Source organism: Platichthys flesus, chromosome 5, assembly GCF_949316205.1.
Source record: "Platichthys flesus chromosome 5, fPlaFle2.1, whole genome shotgun sequence".
Taxonomy (NCBI): Eukaryota; Metazoa; Chordata; class Actinopteri; order Pleuronectiformes; family Pleuronectidae; genus Platichthys; species Platichthys flesus.
In genome coordinates, this window is record NC_084949.1 from 2,972,462 (window position 1) to 2,994,774 (window position 22,313).

Consider the following 22,313-nt stretch of genomic DNA (forward strand, 5'->3'; position numbering starts at 1 on the left):
AGTGGGTCTCTAGGAAAGGCGGGTCTCAACTGCGATGGCACTTTCCATGCTGATACTATTGGAGCGGAGCGGCCGACTCCAGCAGTAACGAACGAGACCGACTGACCATGTAGGCAGCAGCCTGGAAATAACGCAGGCCAAGCAATCAGCCCCTACTGACAGACACACAGACACATTGTGAACAGGCACTGCACTAGTGGGATTCCATGTTCTTCATAATGATGGCACATGTCATCCATTGCGACAGTGAGGCTCACTGCTGTGTTTTTAATCATTTCTGGACAAAAATGGAGCTCTGTGGCAGAGAGGAATGAGAAATATCCGAGACTGGATACACACCACACACAACACATGGGGACACTCACTTTGTTTCTGTTCTTTTGTAGGTTTTTCTGACAATAACAAAACAACAGAAACACTGCGCATCTCCATTCCGGTGTGATCATTATACGAAGCATGTTTCATGTGTAACAAGCAGCAGCGTGTGTGACTATTTTCCAGAATATTTGGCCACGTCAGTCATCGCTCTGAGTGGCAGCTGGTGAAAATCGACTTCAGGTCAATCTTCAACAGGAGATGTACAGAGGCGGATTATCAGACGTGGCACCTCCACAACCAGGTACAGACGATGCCACCACAGAAAAAAAATGTTAATCACACCTCATCAAAAAAAAATATTTTCAAATTTTCACTCTGTAAAAAAGGCACATCTAGAACCCCAAAACAAGAGGATGATCTAACTATCTTTTATTTTAGAGGCCTAAAAAATCTATCTGCTTTCAAAGTAGCAATGCAATTATGGATCAAATTACCAGTAAGCAAGAGAGACATTGTTTTATTGTATGAATATTATTGTAGGTAATTTTAGCTTTGTTTATTTACAGATTTAAATCAGATTATATAGGAAAAATTTGGCACCACTGAAAATAGCCCATTGGTTTTCCACACCTCTTGGAAGCACCCTCATTCCGCTTCATAAACAATTTCAATGTAATGAGCTGTTATTCTAAAGTGAGATATGAATCACTCCATGGAAAATTAAATAATCAGAAGTCTGGAGCTCCTTCCCTCCACAGTGCTGCCTTTTAAAGTTTGGCTGATGCAGAGGTTAGCCTGCTCGGGGCCCCCTTGATCAAACGCCAGGCTTCATCGGCGGGGGCCGACGCGTCTCTTTGCTCTCAGCCTGGCAGCGCAGCAAGTGGACTGAGGCTGGACGCTCTCATCGCTCGGAGCACTTGTGCATATTCATTTCTAATTCCTGCTGATGCTCTGAGTGAACCCCCCCCCCCCCACCACCCTGCACATATTAAACCTGGACGAAAACCCCTCAACCTGGCCAGGCCTAAAGCCGAGCCAGAGACTTAAAGCGTCCCTTTATTCAAGGCCGAGCCCTGTAATTGGTTTAGACGGCCATATGCTCTGAGCAGGATAATGATCAAAACATATAGCATGGAGGACAACAAGATTCCGGGCCAATTACAGGGCTAACCTGCGTAAATGTTGAGATGCTTGTTAGCTGCAAAAAGAAACTGAACATCACCTAAAAACAGAGGACAGCGATTGTGTTTTAAGGCCACTGGGAAAATGAAGGGTATTTGCGGGAGCTGGAAGTGTATTTTTTGATACAGCCAGATTTTTTTAAGCATCTCACTACTGACACCTAATGCACAAAGACAGAATGTCCCTATAATAAAAGCAGAGCAGCAGTGTAGGCTGGAGGAGGCAGTGAAACAGGATGGTGTTATCCATCTCATCTTTTTTTTTCCTCCAACTGATTTCGTATTCACTTCCTGCATAGATACATGGCTAAAAATGGATTGGGTGCAGGCAGCTTTTGCAACTGAAGCTCCATGTTAATCATTCATCGCAATATTACTGAAAATGAATCCAAAAAAAATACAACTTAAGCCAAACATTTTCCAGTGTGACACTTGCGATGAACAGTTGTCGAGTTTAGCTCACCACACTGTACGAAGCCATAAATATTCTCTGAACAGGAATGCGGAACGAGCTGAAGCAAAACTAGGCAGCGTTGCTTTTCACACAGAGGGATGCACACATGGTTGGTTGCATTGTGTAAATTATTTATGGTGGCAAGTGTAACAAAAGCATTTACATTTTTTTTCCTCTCTCTGTATGACTTTCCTCTCTTTTATTTTTTAAAACGGGGCCCACAGGGTGAGCCGTGCCTCATGGGAGTGAAAAGAATCTACCGGAAACTAAAGCCCACGTCCAGGTGTGTTATGGGAAAGATGTACTCGGTGTCAATGACGTCGGGACTCTGCGAATGCACAGAGGCTGACTTTGAGTGGTGAGTGTACTTTTGTTTCATTCTCATTTGCATGACCTCTCTGTGGCTGCTAATGGAACATTCCATACAATTTTACAGAAGAAAGTCCTGGTTTGAGTGCTGCTCTTAATCTTTTTTTTTTTTTGCCATTTAAAAAAAATGTTATAGAGGTTATTTCTGCTTGGCTGTTCACACTGCAAACTTATAAAACAAAAGTCTTTGACAAACCGGTGAATGGGTTTTGAAATATGACGGTGTCAACAAGATGAATTTTGCTGGGAAATTGGGCAATCCAGGGTTAGGTTTATTTTTATTACAAACGTGGGGCGGCACCATTATCATTCGGCCAAAGGCTTGTTTGTATTTTTTTTTTTATTCACATTTGGGGGGAGGGATAAGACCAGGATGCAGTGATGGTGCTTTTGCAACATAGTCTTTGGGGGTAAATTGTTTTGGTGGAACATTTTCTCGTGGGGAGGTGAGCCCTGGCATGAGTCCTTTTCAAAGCTTTTTTTTTGGTGTCGGTTGCTTAGAGGTTGTTTCACATAGTGAAGAAGGTTTTGAAAACGGTAACAGGCTGGAAGTGGAGAGGGTGCGGGCACAGGACCATGGGCGGAGTCTATATCCACTAAGCCTATAGGAGTTATGAGGAAACTTTGCACACACAGCTGTTTGCTGATGGTGCACTTAGACTCTGCTGTTCCTGCACAGGGGAGGTCAGGTACACTGGATTTAACTGGTGCATAGATTTAACACAGTGTCAAAGAAAGACAAAGAATGTTATGTTGCGTAAAAAGTGTCAAAATCTGAGAAGTGCATTCATTATGGAAACACACCCATCCACATGCTATAAACAAATTGTTTATATCTGGCCTATTAAGGTGAATTATTTTATGTCCCTACAGTGACAATACGATTGTCAGACATCATTATCCATCATAGACTTGTTTTACATGGACACCAACATTATTGAACGTATTCTGAGTAACACATATTTCAATTATGATGTTTACATGAGTATCATAATAGACTTTGATCATGTCTATGCCATTACATCTAATTACAACCTGAGATAGTGTCATGTACAATACTACAAAATACAATTTTGGGGGTTTTCTATCCAATTAGGCCAAAGGTACAACTCCCTTTCATTTGTTCATCTTGTTTACACCCAGGTCACTCTGTAACTGCCATACACGTGTCGATGCTATGAAAACGCCAATAGGCTGTAGTAATGTGATTAAGATTATTAAATGTCTACATAATACCGCTCAGATCGGAATATTCCACGTCTTATTCAATTATTGATTGTTCCGAGTAAGACTCGAAGATACTGTTTACATGGCAGTGTCATATTCAGACTATTGCCTTAATCAGATAAATAAATTCAATATCGGTGTCCATATCGGTGTCCATGTGATGTGTGTCCATAGTTTTGTAAAAGAAAAATAACAAAAATAAAATGAAAGAAGACATGAATGACACGTTAATAAGTGATGTTATGAAATAAAAACAACCAATCAGTTGTGCTGTGTGTGTGTGTGTGTGTGTCTGTGTGTTTAACAGGTTCTAAATCTCCATATCCACCACGGATAATATCCTCCACATTATAACTACAGTGCAGCTTCGGCAGAATCTCTTGGAGGCTGTGCTGCAGCTGCTGAATGTAAAACCAGTCAAACGCTAAAACACGTAACCTTGTGTGTGTGTGTGTGTGCACGTGTGTATGTGCACGTGTGTGTGTTTATTTAACTCAACATTTTCAGTCACCTAATGTGTGTCACTGTTCGCAGTTTGAAAGAAGAGTATTCTAAAGCACAAATGTTATTCCACAGCTTTGTATTTTGTTCTGATGAATCTTTTTATTACAGAGATGTTTGTTCCACATCCTTCTCTTTGAAATATCCAGAGTATTACTATTTCTTCTCTTTTTTCTCTCATACTTTTGTCCCAAGTCTTCAGGTCTCTTGAGTGAGGCAGCTCCTGGAATAAACATCATCGAAACCATAAATCACCAGGCCTAATAGCTTTCATTTACAATCACAACACTTTTGCATCTGTGTGCATGTCGCACTAATTGGGGCAATTTATCCCGATCATTTTGAGGACATAGCGCTGCTCTGCCATTTAATTTGAAGGACAAACAACTTGTAGTTTCAAAAGCACCGAAGAGGCGCAGAGCAGTTGCTGTAAAACCACATTTAGCTTATGTAAAATTATGTATTAGAATTTGAACACAACATTTGTTGAATCCCCTCTGGATATGGTATTTTCCTGATCGATTTTCCAGCATCAGCTGCTTTATAAGTATTCGCCACACTTAGAGAAGATTGTGTCTCACTTTAGAACTGAACTTTTCCAAGCAGAGCCTCAGGGATGTTTGCATCAGGGTCCTCTCTGCATTTGTTTTCTGGTTCCTGATTGAAAGCCGCGTCTGTTTTTTTGTGTGCTCGGATCATTACAGTGATTATGGCTACGAGAGACGGTCCAACGGAAATTGCAGCCCAGCCTTTTGGTTCCATCCATCATCGATGTCCAGGAGTTGCACAACGGGGATGACTTTCCTTAACAGCACTGGGTAAACACAGGCCCGGACCAGAGCAGACTACAATCAGCACTCAGTCTAGGGACTTTCAGGCACTTGGTGCAATGAATAGTGCATTCATGTTTTATAGGTCAGGGTATAAACCACCAGGAGTGATGTGATCTGCTGTGGGAGGAATAGTGTGTTCAAGTCATAGTTTTGAATTGCAAGAAATCCAGTCCAATGGAAACTGTGCGGTTCATTACTCAGGCATCCCTTTCCCCACCTTGTCCGGACATCAATCTACGAATGAGCTTGCAGACATTTACTCGAAAATGTTGTTCAATTTAGGTTTAATCTGTGCAGCGTATCAGCTGATGACTCCACTTCAGTTGAAAGCCCCATTAATAAAGAATAGAATAATATCAGAAATAGCTTGAACTGAAGCTATATTTTGGAGAACCTACACACGTGAGAGAAATGTAGCTTGGTCAGGTTTGGCCTATGTTAAAGCCTCTGGAACATTGACAGTCTCTCCACATTTCAGATTTGTTGTCAAAGAACAACCTGTTTGTATTGCTGTTCACACCCCCCCACAGACAAACCGCATCCATCAGAGTGTTGTTTTTTTCTTACCTTCGTGGTCTCGATATTCATTTTTCTAAATGAATCTATCACTGGTCCAGGAACAAAAGTCACTTAGTCGGGTAACAAATGACAATAATTTATCTCTTTTAATTTGTTTAATTACGAATGTAGAATTTGGACAAACAAACAGTCCAAAGCATCTTTATCATCATAAAGAGACAATCATTTATTACAGTGAACATTATATTGTTTGCCAATCTCACTCATGTAATTATTTCCCAGAATACACCTCAATCTTCTTTTGATTTAAATTATCCTGAGTTTTATGCTTTTGTTTTTGAGTTTTAATGACCTTTTGATTTGATCCTGGATTGTGAATTACTTTTTGAAGTTTTTTCTTTTTAATGTCATCTCTCTAGATACATCATTGCTCATGCTCGTGAGGTTTAATGGTGTTGTTTGACATATTACTTTGATTACGCTATGTGGTATGTTCAGCATGTGTGAAGAGTCCGTGTTACAGGTGCTATAAATAGCCACAGCCGTGCTTAAAGCTTTCATGTGAGAGCATTTCCGCGGTCCTGTATGGATGATTGCTACAGAGGAAATAAATCTCTTGCACCATTTATAAAACAGAATCAGGTGCGTAATGCTGATAGTGTTTCCAACAGGGCACGGCATAGCCATTTTTTATCCCAAACAAGTTTGAATGAATACGAGCACTTAATGTGCTCCTGTCAGACATCGAGCAGTAAACATGCGTTTGTGCCTCCTGCATGCTTCTCAAAAATTATCCATTGGTGTTTTCCCACCCTCAGCTACAGGAAAGTGGTGTCTAATAACTGCACAGCTGGAGTCAGTGTGGAGTACACGGCCAGGAGGCGGCAGTGTCCCATCCAAGCTCCCAAAGGTCTCCACCTGGTCACCAGTGAGGGCACACTGACAGCCACGCTGGGCACCAATGTCACCTTCCTCGTCTTTCTGGAGGAGGTAAGATGTATATCTCCTGTAACTCTTTTTTGACGGCAAACATGGGTAATGTCAGAATTATTTGTATTATCTATGTGACTCACTCCCATGATTTTTTTTCTTTTTAGAATTCAGTTTTGCCTTTAATCAGACTTTGCCAGCAGAAGTAGCTCTGACACTAGACCCTCAGTCACTTCCCCTTGTAGATCCCCTGCTAAGTGAAAATCCAGTCATATAAGAGACGTATATGTATGTGTGCCTGGTGTAGGCAGCTATGCCTGCTGCTTCATCACACTTAAGAAAATGTCAGGTGTACTTTGGCTTGAGTCCTCTGCAGCAGGTTGGAATCTCGCTATGTGACTTCCTCTCTCTCTCTCCCCTTTCATGCTTTAGTCTGTTCTATCAGTACCTAAAATTATACTTTTTTTAAATGTCTGGATGCTTTTGGGGAGACTAAACAATCGTGCTGAGCCCTGACCATGTGATATTCATTCAAGGCATTTATACTATACGTTTGTATATTAAGATTACACGTGACTAATTACTTTCAGGTACAAAAAAGATCCAGGATAAATTGTAATAGTTGAACAATTGCCTTTAGGTGTTTTCTGGTCTTTACAGTCAATAGCAGAACTATATCTTTTAATTTATAATAGCAACTATATTTATTGAGAGCTAATTTAAAAAAAAGTTGTCATTACAAAGTTCAGTCTTCATGTTGAATCTTTTTGTTTATCACTTAAATTGAATAAGGAAATAATTAAAATGAAAAACGTATATTTATAGCAAACTGTGACTGAACACATTAATACATTTTAAATTACATTTATTTGTTGACATTTACAGAAATTTTGCTTTCAAACTCTCATCTGTGCATAACTTCATGACCTGCAGGAACAACCAAAGACTTTATCCCTGCAGTGAAAGTGTTGTGTGTCCTGCAGCTGGTTTGGGCAAAAGTCTTAACTTCCAACCTGAAACTGATTGTCTGCACAGGGTGACGGAGCGAGGACAAGCATCAACCTGGACTTCGGAGACGGCCACGCTCTGACGTACTCCAACGTGAGCTCCATCGAGGATGGCATCAAACACATCTACAGGGCTGTGGGAATCTACCGGGTGATCGCCACCGGGGAGAACAATCTGGGTTCGGAGACCGCCATGCTGTACTTACATGTAACATGTGAGAGGAGTTTTGTATTATTTATTTCGGTTGTATATTTGTTGAGAAAAGACATCTTTCAGTTTTCTTGCGCTCCTGGTTCCAGGTCATTATGTTTTCCACTTTCTACTACATTTAAAAGTACTGCAGCTGGCACCTTGTACACAGTGTGTACCGCGTTCTGTACTTTATCTCTCAGCAGTACACGCTCCCCTACCATAACCAAACAAACAAGTGAGGTAGAACAAATCCCATTACACTTCCACTCAAGTCAACTTACGCTTCACAGCCACTCAGCGCACTGAAGCCTAAGCAGCCCCGTATGTAACCGGGCTGACCACCCCTGGTGAATTCACCATGTGACAGATGCAACAGAGCTGACTTATTGATCAGGGAGCACTGCTGCCCCCACCAATCTGTCAATCCTATGTGCCAACCGTGCAAATAGAGCCACCACAGGCTCAGGAGTGCCGCAAATGAAAAATAACACACAGATGGCAGCCAGTGGTCCCAGTGCAGGGGCGAATGCTGAACAAACTCTCCAACCCCTCTCTCCCTACTCTGCACCAACCTATAAACCCACTCTCACTTCTCTTTCCTCGTGCGAAATGCTAATGTTGTTTTCCCCATTTTTTCAGTTCTTTTTGTACATTGTGCCGCAGTTTGTTGATGTCAGTGCGTGATGTATACTGTGTGTGTGCCTGAGTAGGTCAGCTGGAGTATATCCATCTCTCAGCTCCCTTTGTGGCGGTGAGGAATAAGGAGGTGAACCTGACTGCTGTTCTCTGGCCCAGCCAAGTGGGAACGGTCACCTACATCTGGTGGATCGGAAATAACACAGAGGTAATGTATACTACTGCTTCTCTGCCGCCAGTTAGCTATTAAGTAGGTTGCTGACTCTTTTTGATGAGCTACATTTGTGCGTCCAGGTTGCAAAACTATGTGGTTTCATTTATCAGCTGCAATTACTGACTGCACAGCTTTTTCACATAATAAGCTACACCAACAGGCTTAAGGGATAGAAAAATGAAAACACGTTTGGAGTTTCAGGGGTAAATAGTGTTGCAGCTAAATCCAATACAACTGATTTGGGGAGAGCGTGGCCTAGGGGATAGAGCGGGTGCTCTGCAACAAGAAGGTTGCCGGTTCGAATCCCACTCTATCCCATCTGCATGCCTAAGTGTCCTTGGCAAGATACTGAACCCCTAGATGGCCCCTCATAAAATGATGAGTGTTCAAAAAAAAAGTAAGTCGCTTTGGATAAAAGCGTCAGCTAAATGACATGTAATGATTTTTTGTATTAAACGGTGTCATTTCCACCAAGCCTTAAAGTTCGCTACCGGAAGTGCAAATGCTAGCAGATGTAAATGGTAAATGTTAAACGGTTTTGTATTTATATAGGGCTTTTCTAGTTTTGATGACCACTTTGCATCACGTCCGAACACACCTTCAGTTGGCTGCATCAACAACTCCAAAGCTGCCTCAGCTACACTTCACAACTCAGTGCGGTTTAATGAGCAGCTGGTACTTACCAACAACAGCTTAGTGCCTGTGATGCAGCATCCAAAACCCAGGTGGTTCCTGAGGTTTCCCTCTGCTGCCCTAATGTTCTTGTTATGCTGTTAGCTTTTAATATAGTCATTTCAGCTAAGATTTAATGTTCATGCTCATTAGTTCTCTTGTTACTGCTTGGGTTGTGTGAGAGCACCTTCAAAAAGTTGAGCCTCTACCCTCCAAATGTAATATAGCTCTATAACCATATCCTCTAAATGGGCAATTACTTGTTCTAAATGAAAGTACTGTGCATCAACTGTAATGTAATGAGCGAATCATGAACTGTAATCTGTGACTATAAACAGTACTTCTGAGTTCCAAAAACTCGAACATACTAGCAGAGTGTTAAGACGGAGAAACTCAGCCTCCATCTCTCTGGACCTACAGATGCTCTCTACACTGGAACTGCTCCACTTGCTCTCTGTCCTCCTATTTGCAGTTGTGTAAATGTGTTTGTTTAGCACCAACAGGGGCCTTCCACTAGGACAGCCAGTTATGTCAGCTGGTAATAAACCACAGCAGTATTAGCATTTCATAGCTATCTGAAGAACACATGGAGACTTGAGAAGTGACTGGAAATAGCTGCTGGTGTCACACAGGGTACTCTCTGCGGGCTGTGATACTGTGTGCTGCATGGTGCGTATTGCTGCATAGTTCCCTGTGTATGCTTGTGCATGCATGTGTGTTTGTGAGTGTGCCAGCAGGCTGACACCTCTGTAGTGTATATAATAGCAGTGGTAGTGGTAGTGGTAGCCACTGATAAGGGTCTCTCTCGGGAAGCCCCTGACTCTGACTCTCTCCCTCTCCATCTCCCTCTCCATCTCCCTCTCCCTCTCCCTCTCCCTCTCCCTCTCCCTCTCCCTCTCCCTCTCCCTCTCCCTCTCCCTCTCCCTCTCCCTCTCCCTCTCCCCTGCCTTCTCTCCCCGTCTGTCTCTCTCCCCAGCAGCCAGTAATCACCCTAGAGGGAAGTGTAGCTTGCATGTTCTCCAGGGAAGGCATCAACACAGTCACCGTGCAGGTGTCTGCAGGGAATTCTATTCTGCAGGACAGAAAAACCATCGCTGTCCACGGTGAGCCCACGCTCTGACTCCATCTCCATGGGGATTCTGTAGCTATGTAAACACCCTGACGAGATGTGTCACCACAGTCTATACAGTTAGAAACACATATGTTTTTCTCATCATTCGTAAAAGACCATTCTGCTTGATTTCGATGAGGTCTTGAATTTGTTGATATTCAACATAACACCATGCTCCCCATTAAGTGATTCTTTACAAAGGGTTGTTCTTATGGATACGGGTTATTAATAGATAATCAATGAAGTAGATGATCAGACAGGTTAAAACCAAACCACATTACACACACTCATTTGGAAGAGGAAAGTGAGAGGGATGAGTTCTGACCTATCTGTTAACTGTCTAGTTTTACTACTGTTTGCTTTACTTTGAAAACCCTTGCCATCACTTTTAGAGCTGGGCTTGTTGAGCACCAACCTTCACTTGGCTCCCCAACCGCTCTCTGAAGACCTGTGATCAGGGCCTTTTGGTTCTTCCTCGCTCCAGGTTCAGAACTAAAGCCGAATATGCTTTTAGAATTGGGCCACCCAACTTTGGAACTCACTCCTTTTGGGTCCTGTGAACTTTTATTGTTATTTATTGTATTATTTATTACTATTAAAACTACAACAGTCTGATTCAGTGGCTTTTATATTGAGCTCATTAAGCAGATCAAGTATCAGCCTGATGTTTATGATTAAAATTAAAATCACTTATTCATCAGCCATTATACAATCCATCGGTTCCATACTCAGCTCCTCAGTCACCAACTGAATTGTTAGTTCTCCAACAATCCCTTGCATACTGGCTAAGTTACTGGATAGCTGAGTTTAGCTTTCAGGTACTTAGAACCCGTCTGATGGTTTGAGCTCTTGTTGGACTACATCTTACCAAGGTTGCTTTATCCCCCAATCTTAACATTTACTTTAATGAATTCTGAAATCATGGCAAAAAAAGTCTGAAGACCAAAGTTTTAACAAACTGACCTAGAGTTATCCTTTAAACAGATGGTAATAGATTTTGAAACGAGAGATTGAACCCTGCATTTCATGCCAGATGAAAACTAAAAAGCATCTCACACACATTTACCTCTCTGCAGAATACTTCCGATCTCATCTGCTCGCCTTTTCATCAAACCTTGACGACCACAACCCTGATGTCGCAGAATGGAGGCTGGACGTGAGCCGAGTCATCAAGAACTCTCTGATCCAGGTAAAGCTCTCTCGAGTCCTTTCATGGAAACCTTTGCTTTACTCTGGTAAATACTGTCACTGCCTGACTGGACCTCTGACGGTGTATGAGTGCAGCGTGACCTCCCTGAGGCTTCTACACATAAATCTGACTTTTATGATGATAAATGACAAAGCATGAGGGAGTAGAGGGGGTAAAAATAGAGTTCAAGAGCATGCTGATTGCAGTGGCTTGCACAAAGTCTGTGGGTTCAGGGCCATACAGTAACGACGCTGAAGTGTACGGAGGAATAAATGTCAGTATGTGTCTAATGTGTGTGTGAGGCTCTCCTGAAGGGAAACTTGGAGCCGAGTGCTTCGTGACCTGCAATGTGAGGCACATGATTCAAACCTATACATGACACGTCAGGCACAGATTTTTCCCCATTAACTTCATGTTGTTTTACAACATCCTGAGAACGTCAATATATTTTCCGATTCCGAGGGTGAAGCACTCTGAACCTGGCATCATATTTTCACACGTTTTGATCCTGCAAAATCAAAACTGATGCCAAAAATACACCGGCTCCTCAGTCTTCAGTGAGCTTGTCTGTTTTGTTATTTGTTATTGACATCGATTTACTCATGACAACCCCCGTCTGGAAGGCAGAACATAAAAATAAAATTAAAAAAAAAAGATGGAAAAATAAAACTTTCAGATGAAAATATGACCTGATACCTTAAAACATTCACATTCACAGGCTTTACTGCAGCACAACCACGCACAAGCTGGAGGAAGAACCAGGGGCTCCTTTAGTAGTCCATGGAAATATTTAGTTAATTAAGATCACTGTGTATCATACTATCAAACAGGGAGAGTTGAACATATGCATTTAATGATAAACACATGATGCCATAGAATGTGTATCATAAAATATAGAATATCATAAAATGTGATAATATACATGGGCATATTGTGGTATGATGGGCCATAAAATAAGTCAGTACAGGTTCTGCTTTCCAAACACATTTAAATAGAATTGCAAGTTCATATTTTGGAGTAGTGCAGCCAATCTACTGTCCATTCTGACATGGATGCTGATATTCTTGTAAGACGGGGCTGTAGCCAGTCAAAAATATAGGAAAGGTATTTTTACGTATTGACTCACCTGGAACATATTTTAATAACTCACATTAATGTGCTAAAATGTGTCCGTTAGTGCAGTACTTACATCCACCAGCGTAAAACAAGTCTTTCAGGTGTTTTTCAGGCTCAACAAGCCCCCTTATAAAATAGGGCAGCCTGCATGATACCCCTGCTGCTAAAACTTTTTGTTTTTGTCAGTGTCTGCTAATAACTGAGGGCACTTAAAATGAGAACATTTCATCCACTCAGAGCGTTGTCTGGAAATGTTTGGTAATCGAGAAATATGTTATCAGAGATATTCAATTGTGTAAATCAAACTGAAGCCATTAAGGTGTATGGGGGCAAAATTTTGAGCTATATTATTATTATTATTATTATTATTATTATATTGTTGTTATTATGATATTATTTTGATGTTATTATTGTTATTTTTGTATTGTGATAATTATTCATTTAAAGGAATAGCTTGTTATTTGGGGGAATAAGCCTCCTGTACTCTCTGCCTGTGACTCTCTCCCATCTGAGAAACAGTCCAGAGGATTTTGGTTATTTTACAAACCAGGATCAAACAGTAAATGCTATCTGAACAAAAGCAGCAAGTCTGTCCAAATGAATTAAAATGAAATTAAACACCTGCTAGATTCTGATTTAAATCAGAAACTGGTCACAGACAAATGTAAAGAGGATTCTGAATCTGAGCGAGCAGTCACTTTCAGCTTTTTGGTGCATGTTTTATAATACTGCCTACTGACACATTTCTGTCTGTACCAGAAACATGTTGAGGTTCTGTACCCAGCCGAGCGTGAACCTGGGGGACACCCATTGTCAAGCTCTTTTAACATTCCTCTCCCTCATGTTCCCCTCCAGGCCACAGCCATGAGAGAGGACAAGCTGCTGGTCGCCGTCCTCCCAGGTTTACCAACCGCAGCAGAGTTTTTCCTCCTGCCTGACAAACTGTTAACTGAGGGGAAGCCGGAGAAGACTGCTGCTCATTTAGATCAGGTACAAACAAACGGCTGCAGCTGCTTTGTCTGCTAACATGTGTAAAAAGAGGCATACCTTTTCCCTGCCCTGGACATTATTTGTGTAGATGAATGGATTTCACCTTTTTAAACCGTAGCTTCCTACACAAGTTTGAAGCATTGTTTCCTATTTTTCGACTTCATGAATCAGGAGCGAAAACCTTTTTTACAGCAGTTCGTCCAATATTTGCCACATAAAAAGTTCAAGTTCCCCCTTCCTCCAGCAGATGTCAGCATTGATCCATTGAAGCATGGGGAGTTTTTTTTTTTCTTTTTTTCTATGGGGCTAATTCTAGAAGACGCCCGAGGAATCTCTGCAATAGACTCATCAATAAGCCTGACAAGTATTAACAAGTTATCAGGGGTGGGACTTTTATAAACTCTCCCAAGTCGCATCCCTTGTGGAGCCTTGATGTGGGGGTGGGGAGGTGGGGCTGCAGGGGGTAGCTTGGGCCTTTAAGGGGCCTTTAAAGCCAGACAAAGAAAATTGCCACGAGTGATCAGTCCACTAAATTACAGCCATATCAAGATTTACTGCATCAGCTCTGAGCCTCATGTAACAGATAATGTCTGATAATAATGTTGGAGATGCTGCCGGTGGGGAGAAACCCACGGGCGGGAAGCAAATCAGGGTTGATCGGCTGGAACAATCATCTGCCCTACAAGGCAGGGATAAATCTTTATTCAAGGTTGGCATCTTAGAAGTGTAAAGCAAGCTCTAATTGTTTGAATGCATAATAGATTTACTGACCCTGGTATACATTGGGCAAAAGTAATTTGTGTGGTCTAAAGTTAAATTGTTTAGAATTATATAGGAGGGAATGGAGGACTTAGCATCATGCTTTGCCACAACAGAAATTACACAAATCATTATTAATATGAAAAATTGGGCAGATAAGATATATGAAGCCTCTTTCAAGCAAATAAAGAAGGCTCTGAAAACTGAGGATTTATTTTTGTTTGACTCTGTCTTCACTATGCAGCTCCATATCTGCTTTGTTTCATGCGTGCATATTAAATACAGACAAAAATGCTTTATGATATTGGACAAACACGAGAGATTTATAATTGGGCGAATTGAAGCATCGATGTGGGGGAATAGACTGAGAGTGCATGAGATTGGATTCTGGATTTCTATAGTTTACCTTCGGGTCAGGGTAATCTGTCTGATTTGTATCAAAGTTGGATGTTCTCTGTGCAGAGAGTGACCTTCCAGTCTGGAAAGCAGAGATCAAGTGAGGCTGCATTGTATGCATTATGCATCACAGTGGAAAGGTCCCACAGACAAAGACTCTTACATAAATAAGGAAGCTCAGATGGGGTTGGCTGCAAGGTTTTCTTGGGTCATGTGTGCCTACAAATAATGAAATTCAATAAACAGCCCATAAACAAACAATATCTCTTTAAGGTAATTGTAAAAAATGCATCACAGTGGTGTCACTTCAATTCAATGGTTATTTTGATGTATTTATAATATTCCACAGTGTTGATCGATGTCATCTCTACAAGTGACAACAACTTGAAGCTGGACTCATCAATAAATCATATTATATATTATACATATATATTACATGTTAAACAGTGACAAACCAAGAAATAATGTCACTAACATAGGGAAAAGCATCTTGATTTTTTTAAGTATCCATTGCAAGGGCTCATCATTTTAATTCAGGGATTGACTAGAGAAGGTTTAGATGCATCAGAGAGTTATATAATTAGATTGTTTGTGTCATATTGTACACCATTGCAAGGCAGGGCCGGCCCTGGCAATGTTGGAGCCCTAGGGTAAGATTTCAGATTGGCTCCACCCCCTCTTTGAATGAGTGACAGAAATGCCTCGCCCCTCACCCAAAGGCTACCTGATAATACCACAGGTATTATCACTGTAGCCTGTGTTACACCAGCCTTGGTTCTATCCTGCAGGGTTGTCTGTGGGAGTGAAGGATCCATTAGACTTGGGCTTTTGTAATTTAGAACAAAATTTACACTCACAAAAAAAAAAAGTATGACAAACCCAAAACGCATAATATGAGTACTTTTTAAAAAATTAGAAACCATGTTTGGGGAATGAGCATTTCACGTGTCCTTTTGTTTTTTGGTTAGGTCCATGCCCCATCTGCTAACATGGATAAGAGACGCCAATCAATGTTCAGATTTCACTTTTTTGGAGCTGTCTTGTAGTCATCTATCTAAGCAGTTTCTGAATGGATGCTATTGAGATTTCAGCCCCTGTTCATCTGTCCTATCTTAGTAATCATTTCTTTACCCCTCTTACAACTGATAAGAGATGTTCCAGCTCCCAGACTGTGAACCATCGCTGAAGTTTCTTCGGTGCCCTTTATTTACCTTGTTCACTTTTATCAAATGATGTACCTATATTGTTGTCCACTCTCTGTATTTCGGCAGTCATTCACAAAGTGACAAAGCAGACATGTAGAGCGGTACACCTTCAGCGGTTCTGCCAAGGGCAGGTGATGTTTGGGCTCGATTCTTTTTCTGTCTGACAAATTGGATGAACGTGTAGAGAGATTGATCAGGACTCTGAAATGTCAGTTAACAAATGACGACTCAGAGGCAAAGATAGATGAGACTGTCTGGGCGGTTGGATGATCTTGGAAGTGACCTTTCTCAACAGTTACGTTTGGTTTTGTTCCCTCTGTGTCCCAACAGCTCGCAGAGGTTTTGCTGAGCGCCTTGAACCAGAACCTGGTCCAGTTCACGCTGCGGCCGGGGGTCCAAGTCACTGTGTACGCAGCACACCTATCAGCAGGTTTGTTTACTTCTGCCAAAGAGGGCTTTGTACTTCCTTTAGAAAGTGGCACAGAAAACAAAGCATGTAGGAGACCTAGATAAACTCAATAGTCAGATTGATTATTATTAGTTCTGCCCCCATCAACTAACAACACCAACCCTGTGTCCCAACATGTAGCTACAGAGAGACATTCAGAGAGTGAGCCCCGTTACAAGTATGTGTGCCTCTTCCTAGTGGGGATGCTGCTACTGTCCTAAAGGGGCTTATAAGATAAAGAGTAAGAGAAGTCCATACTACTGAACATTAAAATGATTCGTCGTTACATAGGTGTCAATTATCCTGCTCACTGCTTATTGCATGATTCAGCAGGTTGTGTTATCGCTGCTGTGTTGTTGAGACTCTGCGGCTCTTGTCTCGTCCTGTCTCTGCAGCACCCCTAGTGGACACCAGTGAGAACCACAGCGGCTCCGCCATGCTAATGCTGCTCTCCGTGGTGGTTGTGGGTTTAGCCGTGTTTGTCATCTACAAATTCAAGAGGTAAAGTGTTCATGTGTGAAGTTGTCACACTGTACGTGATAGGGAGCTGCCGAAAGGTGTCAAGGCCTTCTGAAGGCTCGGTAAACAAACGGCTGCAGGGGAGGGCTGATAGCTGCCTGTCAAATGTCTACGCAGGCATATCAAGCGCTCCCCAGTGGAGGATTGGATAAGCCCCCCCCATCACATACACAGACACAGGTCATTCTTTTGCAAAAAAAATGTCAGTCAGCCTTCAGCTGCTATCAATATTAAGCCCTTTGAACGTCGGCGCTTGACCTTTCTGAAATGTTAAATTATTTCTCCTCGCCAAGGTGCAGTTTCAGGGGAAAAGGGCACAAAGGGTTGTGAAGATTTACTGACAAGTCGAGCAAGAATGAAACTTTGGATTCACAAACCTTTGTCACTTATGCCGTTTGTGTAAATGATGATTTACATGCAAATGTACTTGATCATATCGAGGGAAGGCAAAAGGTTTTACAACTTTGTGTGGTTGCAGATGGTCACACTTGCATGATACTAGTAAGCTGCTGGTTGAGCTCTTACTCTATTTTAGTCAGGCTGCCGTCTTTATCCCTTTCTGTGTCTCACTGTTAATCTTTTCTCAAGGAAGATCCCAGGCCTCAACGTCTATGCGCAGATGCAGAATGAAAAAGAACAAGAAATGAAGAGTCCAGCCAATCCAACAGAGGCCACGGCCGGCTCACAGCGGGACTTGGTGCATTCTTTGGAGATTCTGGACACAGAGTTAAACTCACGGCCCATCGGTAAAACATCCCCTCTGGTTCATCGTGCTCTTGTGACTGTGGCAGGCGCTTTAGATTTATTTTCATCATTTCCCAATTGCATATTCCATATCAACTGGTTCATAAGACTCATCCTGTGCTTTTGGTTTGTGTTTCTCAGAAGGGATATGGTCTCGTGTTGGGCAGAACCAGAGCTAAACAAAAATGAGCATGACGGAAAGTATGGTTGCCTCTAAGCAGCACAGTTAACACAACGTTCTGCTCGGTACTGTCGCACTTTAATTCTAATAAAAATGAGGGACTTTTAATATCAAACAAAAAATCATTAGTTGCCTTTCTTTAAATCCCCATACCACTTCAATGATCTGACATAATGTACATTGTTACCCGCAAGTGCTTTGGTTCTGTGGAATATTACCTTTTTCAGTATCAGGTCTGCTGTTAGCAAATACTCATATTAAGTCTACATTTTCTTGAAAGTGAGACTAGCGCGAAAAACAAAAAGAAAAGAGAGTCACACATTCTCCCTCTTCTCATAAACAATAAAACAAGTCGCGCTTGTTGCCAGTACTGAGCCGAACACCGTGGTGAGCTGTGACTCGAAGTTTATTTCGGCTAAAATTAGCAACATATTCTTAACTTTGTTGTGTTACTGACATTCCGACGTCCTTTTACTGACTTTGCGCCTGTTACTCGTTCACTGTTTCCACTCTTTAAAGCTGCTTTACATTCTTCATCACCATCCATCATCCATTTGATCCAGGTTATTTTGAATGTCTGATGCATCTACTAAAACTTAAACACGGCTGTTGGATGAAAAACTTGACTCTTTGACTCTTTTACACTTAATAGCTGCTCACTTCAGAGACAGATATTTCTATGTAGGAGCTTGGGGAACCCAAAACAGAGCTACAAGGAGGATTAAAAGACATGAAAGTTCATAGTGCTTCCTGTCTGCTGGATGTGTAAATAGGTCAAGTTGATGATGCTAATGTTTTTAGCTTTTTAAAAAATCATCCAAACAACTTTTCTTAGACTCAAGTACGAGATATCCTCAGATAATGACATCTTCCTGTGCTCTGTCTTCCCTCAGGATGTATGAAACCTCATGTACATGTGAAATTCTCCACAGAGCTCCCCACATACATCGTCTGAACTCTGAACTGGACGACCACTCCAGCTGCATCATGGATCTTTTTAATTTTTATTTGCCATTTGGGACACAATGGTTTTGAGCTTTATACATACCTGTTCATCTCGGACCCTGCTGACACATACTGTGCCCTGTTCCAACCAGATGAAACTCTGTACAGGTTTTTATTTTTATTTATGTATTTCCTTCAAAAATACATGAACGTTTTGAAAAATGCCATTCATTTATACAAGTCGGATACATAATCCAGAGAGAGTGGCAGCATGAACCAGTGAGGGGGAAATAAAATAAGCAACAATGTTTTTACTTTGCTTATCAAAAATTGGTTCACTGTTCTATGAAGCTAACAGCATTAGTGTATTATTTATTCATACAAATATACTTTTGTGAAATAGGTTATTAGAAGTGAACAAAACATTTATTTTGTAAATCATGAATGTCTATGTTAGAAATGTGTGTATTTTAATAACAAATGTCATACTTAACATAAATACTGTTATAAAATATGAATAGGGTACTTCAAAGCTATTGGTCCATTTTCTCTTGGAAAGGTGATTTATGGCACAATCCACATTTTCTACTGAAATAACTCTTTTTTTCAGATTTTACGTTCAAAACAGAAATATAGGGTTTGGTTTTCTGGATAATTTAAACTTTGCTGTTTATCTAATGCTCCTTATACTATTTATGATAAATGCCAGTTTGTAAAATGTTTTCGTGCTTCGGAATAAGATAAAACTTCATGGAAATGGCGCTGAACTGCATCTTCCATCCACAGTTGATCCCCTTATACCACCAGACTGTAACCTTTAGGAATAGAAGAAGAAAAGTGGCAGGAGCGAATGTCCCCCAAAGAAAACTATTCCAAAGTTTCAGTCAGCTGCACCTCGACCGCGGCCACCATCCCTACAGGAGGCAGAGTCCAATTTATCAAGGCAAAGATCTGAGGTGGCAGTTGGAATGAGATACAGCTGCTTTGTGAGCGAATCCAAAGACCACAGCAAAGACAGAGAGAAACAGAGACAGAGGTTAACGGAGATGGAAGAGTGCTTTTTGGAGATGTGACGCATTAAGAATGTTGTATCAGACAGAATAAGAAGATGGTCGACTTGTTGAATACTTAATGTGGCCAGTCAAGCTCAAGGCCGGCTAAGGTTGGTTACACATTTAGGCTAATGTCTTGACCCCCCCCCCCCTCGAGCTGCAGCCGTCTTCATCCCAGCTCATTATTTGGTGCTGCAGGAGCAGGAGAAGTAGAGCGCAGATGCTACCAGGCCACACAGATGGTTAGCTTGTTCAGGGGACTGTCACGCCCTGCGGTACTTTGTGTGGGAAATCTGACAGATGTAAAAAGCCTGATTGATGCCTTTCAAATCTTATGAGGCTGCATCTACGGATTTGTTTTATTTCTCTCGTTCTCTCTCTGTTTCCTACGAGGACATATGGAAATACCGAGCAAGTGTTGTTTGTGTCAATTTACGATGAGATTCTCTACAATCGTTGAGTCGTGGCTGTGCAGAGATCGCCCAAGTATATACACCTACAAAAGAGAAGAGAATGTAAATCTGGACCATGCAGAAGAGCGATCATTAGAGACACAGCGGCTGCCTTGCACTTTACCTCTGCTCAACAGGAACAGGGAAATGAGGATGACATTTTCTCTTGGCTTTTGAAGAGATCTGCCAAAAGAGGGTTCTGTCTTATGCTATTGTGGGTTGATTGGTGACATTTACTAATATGGAGAAAGCTATATTCTGTGTTAGAGCGTTGGCAGTGACAGTTGAGAACACAGATGAAGAGGAACTTTCACTTTATCCGGGTGGGACTTCACCAAAGCGGACGTGCTGTGGAGACAGAAGAAGCCGTATAGATGGTGGAATGTGCCAATTTCAGAACCGAATACGATGAAAAATGCTGCTTTGTTGCTTCACTGTTGATGCAAATTGACTCAGTGAGATAGTGTGGAGAGGTATCCTGACTGCCTTCACACACAGATACAAAAAAGGCTTGAAGCTCGCAGGCATCTTTGTGTTAAACATTGTTAACTCCCATATTGAGCTGTAGCTAGGCCTTTATTTTACTGTCATTACACCAGCATATGACAAAGCAGGTTGTTTCTTTGGACTTCAAACAACAACGTGTTTCACAAAATGGAAAAAAAGTTATCGGAACAAGTGCGACTGGTCGTCGGCAAGTTGTTGTCTCCTCAAAAACAGAAGTTTTGCCGAAACTTTGTCTTAACTTCCCCTGGGTGAGTTACTGTTTCCCTCCTGAGTTTTGGACAGCGGTGGGTGGTGAGCATCCAGAGGTCGAGGGTGCACCGGTGTGTGGGCTTTCATAGAACAGAGTAGGCTCTTGTGTTTTGTACAGTACATGATTTGCTGGTACGTGTTGCCCTGAAAGAATAAGATTTACCTGGACTATGTTGTGCTACAGCGATTAATATCCTGCAGACGAGCTGTGGTGAATGTGATTAAAAAAGGAAAGTGTTTATATTTCAAAGCTGCATGCTGACATGATTTTCGGTAACGATCCAGCTTCCATCTTTACAATAATTATAGCTTTGTGCATCCATCTGAAGCTGCAGGACTTAATTTGTGCTCAGGTATGAGGTGGTTTTTCTCATCCCATTGCATGGTATATAAGGGTGATTTAACCTGCCAGTGGTTTGATTTTTGTTGATCAGCAAATCAGTTATGTGTCTCTGAAATGTAGCAATATGATTGGATCCCAACACTTTTTTTAGTTTTACAAAGTGAAGGAAGTAAAGTTGAATAATGGCAGGATTTAGTTTATGTTTCAGATGCTCTGTCTGGCTCTGGTTTTAACAGCTTGATGGGAGACATGCAGCACAGTAGTGTGTAACCAGAGACCCGCATAGCAAAGCAGCTGAGTGCTAATCCTAACCCCAACCCCAGGGAGCAGGAAATGACCCCAGCAACATGGGATCAGGAGGACGGTCATAATAAAAGCATCTCCGGCCTTGGAGTTTCACTGGGAGGAGGACAGATCGAACAGGCAGGAAGTCCTGTGACATGAGGCATCCCTGGCTTCCTGGCTCGGATGAGCTGCGATGTGACAGAACCCTAGGCTGTGGGAAACAGCATCAAGTTGTAGACCTGCTTTGAGCCAAGCTCTCTTCCTCTCTCTTTCCCTCCTCTATCCCATCCATGACGCAGGATTAGCAAGATTATTATTTTTATAGAGAAATATTAATAATAATAACGAAAAAAGAGTTTTATTACTGTACAGCTTTTGTATGAGAACAGACGGTAAGGTGTTACAGTGTTTTTGTTTGACCTCAACTGTGCTGTGTGTAATTGTTTTATGCATTTACAATCATATTTATTAAATGGAAAGACGTTTATTAACTGTGTTCTCATTTTCTTACAATATTTGTAAAGAAATACTATGTATTTGCGTAAGTAATATTCAACCTATAAAGAAAAGAAAACAACTGTGTTGGTATTTTCTTTTACACACACAACTATGTATTTACAAATGCTTTCAAACTAAAATTGTACCATGAAGACATTTCTGTGAGATCTGGGAGTATGATACCGACTCAGGTTTATCATGATGCTTTGCACTTGAAAGACACTGCATTGATACTGACAATGTCCATCTGACATCACTGTGAAGTCAACA

At 41.5% G+C, this 22,313-nt stretch overlaps 1 protein-coding gene across 6 annotated transcripts in view; it reads left to right on the forward strand.

Annotated features, from left to right (window-relative positions):
* The window catches only part of LOC133954338 (VPS10 domain-containing receptor SorCS1), a 166,169-nt gene extending 144,073 nt beyond the window's left edge, over positions 1-22,096 (forward strand). The window contains exons 15-27 of one of the 6 annotated variants that reach the window (XR_009920769.1): positions 502-619; positions 2,178-2,311; positions 4,755-4,868; positions 6,221-6,392; positions 7,368-7,554; positions 8,243-8,376; positions 10,034-10,157; positions 11,242-11,354; positions 13,326-13,460; positions 16,151-16,250; positions 16,664-16,769; positions 17,380-17,533; positions 17,673-22,096. Coding sequence is in view for 3 of the 6 variants with exons in the window: in XM_062388710.1 (XP_062244694.1) it covers positions 502-619; positions 2,178-2,311; positions 4,755-4,868; positions 6,221-6,392; positions 7,368-7,554; positions 8,243-8,376; positions 10,034-10,157; positions 11,242-11,354; positions 13,326-13,460; positions 16,151-16,250; positions 16,664-16,769; positions 17,376-17,533; positions 18,606-18,667 (1,657 nt within the window). In the remaining 3 variants the exon portion in view is untranslated. Of the gene's footprint in view, positions 1-501; positions 620-2,177; positions 2,312-4,754; positions 4,869-6,220; positions 6,393-7,367; positions 7,555-8,242; positions 8,377-10,033; positions 10,158-11,241; positions 11,355-13,325; positions 13,461-16,150; positions 16,251-16,663; positions 16,770-17,375; positions 17,534-17,672 lie in introns of all 6 variants that reach the window. The other 5 variants (XR_009920768.1, XR_009920770.1, XM_062388711.1 and 2 more) reach the window with 5 other exon arrangements.
* Positions 22,097-22,313: the final 217 nt, after the last annotated feature.